Source organism: Myripristis murdjan, chromosome 24 (genome assembly GCF_902150065.1).
Source record: "Myripristis murdjan chromosome 24, fMyrMur1.1, whole genome shotgun sequence".
NCBI lineage: Eukaryota > Metazoa > Chordata > Actinopteri > Holocentriformes > Holocentridae > Myripristis > Myripristis murdjan.
This window is the reverse complement of record NC_044003.1, coordinates 20,286,068-20,289,486: the sequence shown is the minus strand read 5'-3', so window position 1 is coordinate 20,289,486 and position 3,419 is coordinate 20,286,068. Positions and strand designations below refer to the sequence as shown.

General features: G+C 39.7%; 1 protein-coding gene across 1 annotated transcript; it reads right to left on the bottom strand.

The window, feature by feature from the left end:
• Positions 1-596: 596 nt before the first annotated feature.
• Positions 597-3,112, bottom strand: il17a/f3 (interleukin 17a/f3). The gene is made up of 4 exons (XM_030047041.1): positions 3,071-3,112; positions 2,524-2,714; positions 1,606-1,749; positions 597-812 (listed from the first exon to the last, which is right to left on the bottom strand). The coding sequence occupies exons 1-4, from the start codon at positions 3,077-3,079 to the stop codon at positions 692-694; spliced, it is 465 nt and encodes a 154-aa protein (XP_029902901.1). The 5' UTR covers positions 3,080-3,112; the 3' UTR covers positions 597-691.
• Positions 3,113-3,419: the final 307 nt, after the last annotated feature.

Here is a 3,419-nt window from a genome sequence, read left to right as displayed (position 1 = left end):
TCATTACATGTAAATTTCCAAGTTAAAAATATCTGAAAAATAAATTACACACTGAACAAACTTGAACTTTCAAACAAAATTTGCATTTGCATATTAATCTATCTATCTACCAAAAATAAACATGGGAGTAATATGAGCTGTAAAAAGGTAGAAGAAATAACACAAAACTCAGCCACTTTATTAGGTCCACCTGTACAGCCTAATGCAGTTCAATGTGACAGCTCTGCCATAAATTCTACCTTTTAAGAAAGTTTATAATGTCTAGTTTGTGTTGACATTGTGGAGAATGTGTCAGTTTAATTCTATGTTTATTATTGAGGTTGTAGTTTGCAGAGGTCTTGTACTGGACTACATTATATTGAGAGGTGTTTCTAATTTTTTTGTCCACCCTATTTATATACATGAGGGGGACAGAATATTAGAAACAGCTCTCAATAAAATGCAGTCCAGTCCAACAGCAGCACTAACTATGAGCTCAATGCCAAACATAGAACACCTCTATTACTGTGACAGAAAGAAAACCTGAGCATTATAGGCAGCAGAAAAATAAACTTTATTGCAGAACAGTTGGATTGGATTGGATTAGACTGTGCAGGTGGACCTAATAAAGTGGCCACTGAGTGTACATTTCTGACAATCTGTCTACAGGGCTCGTGAATTCAAAATTCAGTGCATCCCATCGTGATCTTTATCAGTGTTGGGCGACGACACTGGGCCTCACACAGGTACAGCCCACGGTGATGGTCTCTGTCGCCAGTCTGAAGGCATACTTCTTCCTTTGTTTGTTTTTGTTCCACCCATGTATTTTTTCTCTGTGGTATGGGACAGAGAAATTTGTTATCTGGTTAAAAACATAAAAGACTGAAGAATTAAATTTAACAAAATTTCCTGAATAGCCCTGAAAGTAATTAAAATTAACTGGAAAGAACTACAGTCAGAATTTGGCTTAATTACCTCCACCAGTGTATTGGTGTATTTCCCAAGTGGGACAGGGGTTATGTTTTCACCGCATCACATATCTTTGTTATGAACAGATTTGCATGAAACTTTGTGGAACGGTTTGTCATGGGCCATGGAAGAATCAGTAATTTTTCCACACTGATTGGCCAAAGTGAGGCATTGCAATCGGTGTGGCTTCACAAAAAAATGCAGCAACTTTCAAATTCAAGCAGCATCATAAACTTACTGACTGGCCAACTGGAGCAACTTTTGGTGAATATCAAACATGTAGAACTGGCTTATCTTGACAACTGAGAGTTATTCAGTGTCATTCACATCAATAACCTACAAAGACGCCAATGACTTTTTTCTTATGCCAAAGCATTTACGCTGTATTTTCCCCTTCATTCAGTAACACTGCATCACTGATTCAGCAAAGCATACCAGACAAAATGATCTGCCAAGAACATGTGGATTTTTGTTTCCATGCTCTCACAATTTATTGTAATGACAACCATCCAATCTCACAAAAGGCACCCACACAAAAGCAAATTTAACGCTACAACCTGCATTGGAAACTAATCTAATCACACCCAAAAGTGTCATGACTTGCTTTCATAAGAGAGGCAGTTATATATTAAATTTTATCTGTCCTTATTGGCTGACCTGTGGAGCACCAGGACTTGGTAGTAGATGGGTTTGGCCTCCAGCGCCATGTCCTCCCCCTCTCCATGTGGGCTCACACAGCCAGAGGTCAGACACTGAGCGTAGGAGATCCTCTGGGGAAACCGAGACGCCACACAGGAGCTTCTGCAGAGGGAGGAGGGAGGGTGTCAGTACAGTCAATCAATTATACTTTGGCCTATTTGAACATTTTGTACATTTTCAGAAACTGAGTTATAAATTCAGTAATTTATTCTATGGAAGGCCAGTGCAAAACCATCCGACATTCATTACCTTCTAACATGGTATAAAAACATGCAATCAAAGGTCACTTTTAACACTATCATTGCCTCTTCAACCAATGATAATGCTTATATTTGCATTTCATTACATAGAGCTGATGGTATGTAAGCACGACAAATCCTAACAAATGGCTGTAGTATCTAACTACATCACTTGCTCATTAATGTAACATCTTAACACAATACACACACACCATGTGTTTAACTCTACACAAAGAAATACAAACATGAGGAACATCATTGGCTGAAGAGCAAGATGTGATGATGTGGGTGTAAAACTATTTTGCAGGATAGTTTTGGCGCCATTGGCCTTCCATACATCCTCACATGACAACAGCAGTAATTCTCCTATCATATAAAAAATTTATGAACAGCTTGTTATTCATTGTTGATATGATATTATACGTGCAGTAAAGCAGAATCTGCAAAGCTCTAAGACATTCTTAATTTGACCAAACAGCTAAATGGTGTATGAGCCTTACAAAACTGGTGTCAAAGGGGTGAATGTAAACGTGGAATGGTGCTCACTCTCACATAGAAAGCCCACTGTGAGCAATTACAGTTATTGCACCATAAACGTCAATATAAGTTGTTTGATAAAACCACGGCAATGCCTCACCTGTAAGTCCATGGTGAGAGAGACATGTTGGCAGTGCGTGAAGCGGACATGCTGCCGATGTGAGACTGCAGTGTGTTGTCCAGGATGAGCCTCACGGTCTTGTTCTTCTGTTTGGTCCCCAGCTGCACCTTCACCGAGTGATTCCCGTGCAGCAGCGCCACCAGGCCCAGCACCAGCAAAGCTCTGAATGCCTACGCACAAGAAACCAGGCTGCATGTAACTTTTGGGATCATTTATAAGACACACAGCAAACTCATAAAGGGGTTGATCCAAAACAGGTTAACAAAACAGATCTGCGGATGGCCTACTAGTTTTGTTTTTGCACCTTTTTGTCACCTTTATGAAGAATAAGTCACTTTTTTTTTTTTTTTTTTTTTTTTTTTTTTTTTGCATCAATAGGCCTCTCGGATTTCCTCTTCATTTTTTCCTGTTTGAAATCTTCCTGTTGTCATTTCACCATAAACCAGTTTTTATTCAGCTCGCCTACAAGTAATCCACAATCTACAATCAGTGAGTGCTGATGAAAAACAAAGTGACCCAAACTCACCAAAAGCATGACTGTGCAGTGATGTCCGCAGAGCAAACCTTTTCTGAGACCCACTGTTCTGCTGTTTCACTCTGTCTCCGCTCCAGCAGTGTTTATATACAGGCAAACTGTGTCGGTGTGTGTGTGTTGACGACGGCCTGCGGTGCATTTCCGCTGTGACTGGCACACTGATTTTAAAGATAACATTTTAGATCCTGTCTCTGCAGTTGCACCTCTTTCTTTCTTTCTTTCTTTCTTTCTGTATGTCCCTTTATCTTCCTTCTGATCTTTCTGTGTCGCTGGTCTTACATGCATTTTTTTTTTTTTTTTTTCACAAGAGAAATGTTTGCGGCCTGCGTTTGTACTTTCG

Excerpts from the sequence above, each read along its gene's own strand:
- il17a/f3 (XM_030047041.1), bottom strand. Across the intron at positions 1,750-2,523 it reads CTCTCACCATGGACTTACAG|AAGCTCCTGTGTGGCGTCTC; the intron begins GTGAGGCATTGC and ends CTCCCTCTGCAG. Across the intron at positions 813-1,605 it reads CAAGTCCTGGTGCTCCACAG|AGAAAAAATACATGGGTGGA; the intron begins GTCAGCCAATAA and ends CCCATACCACAG.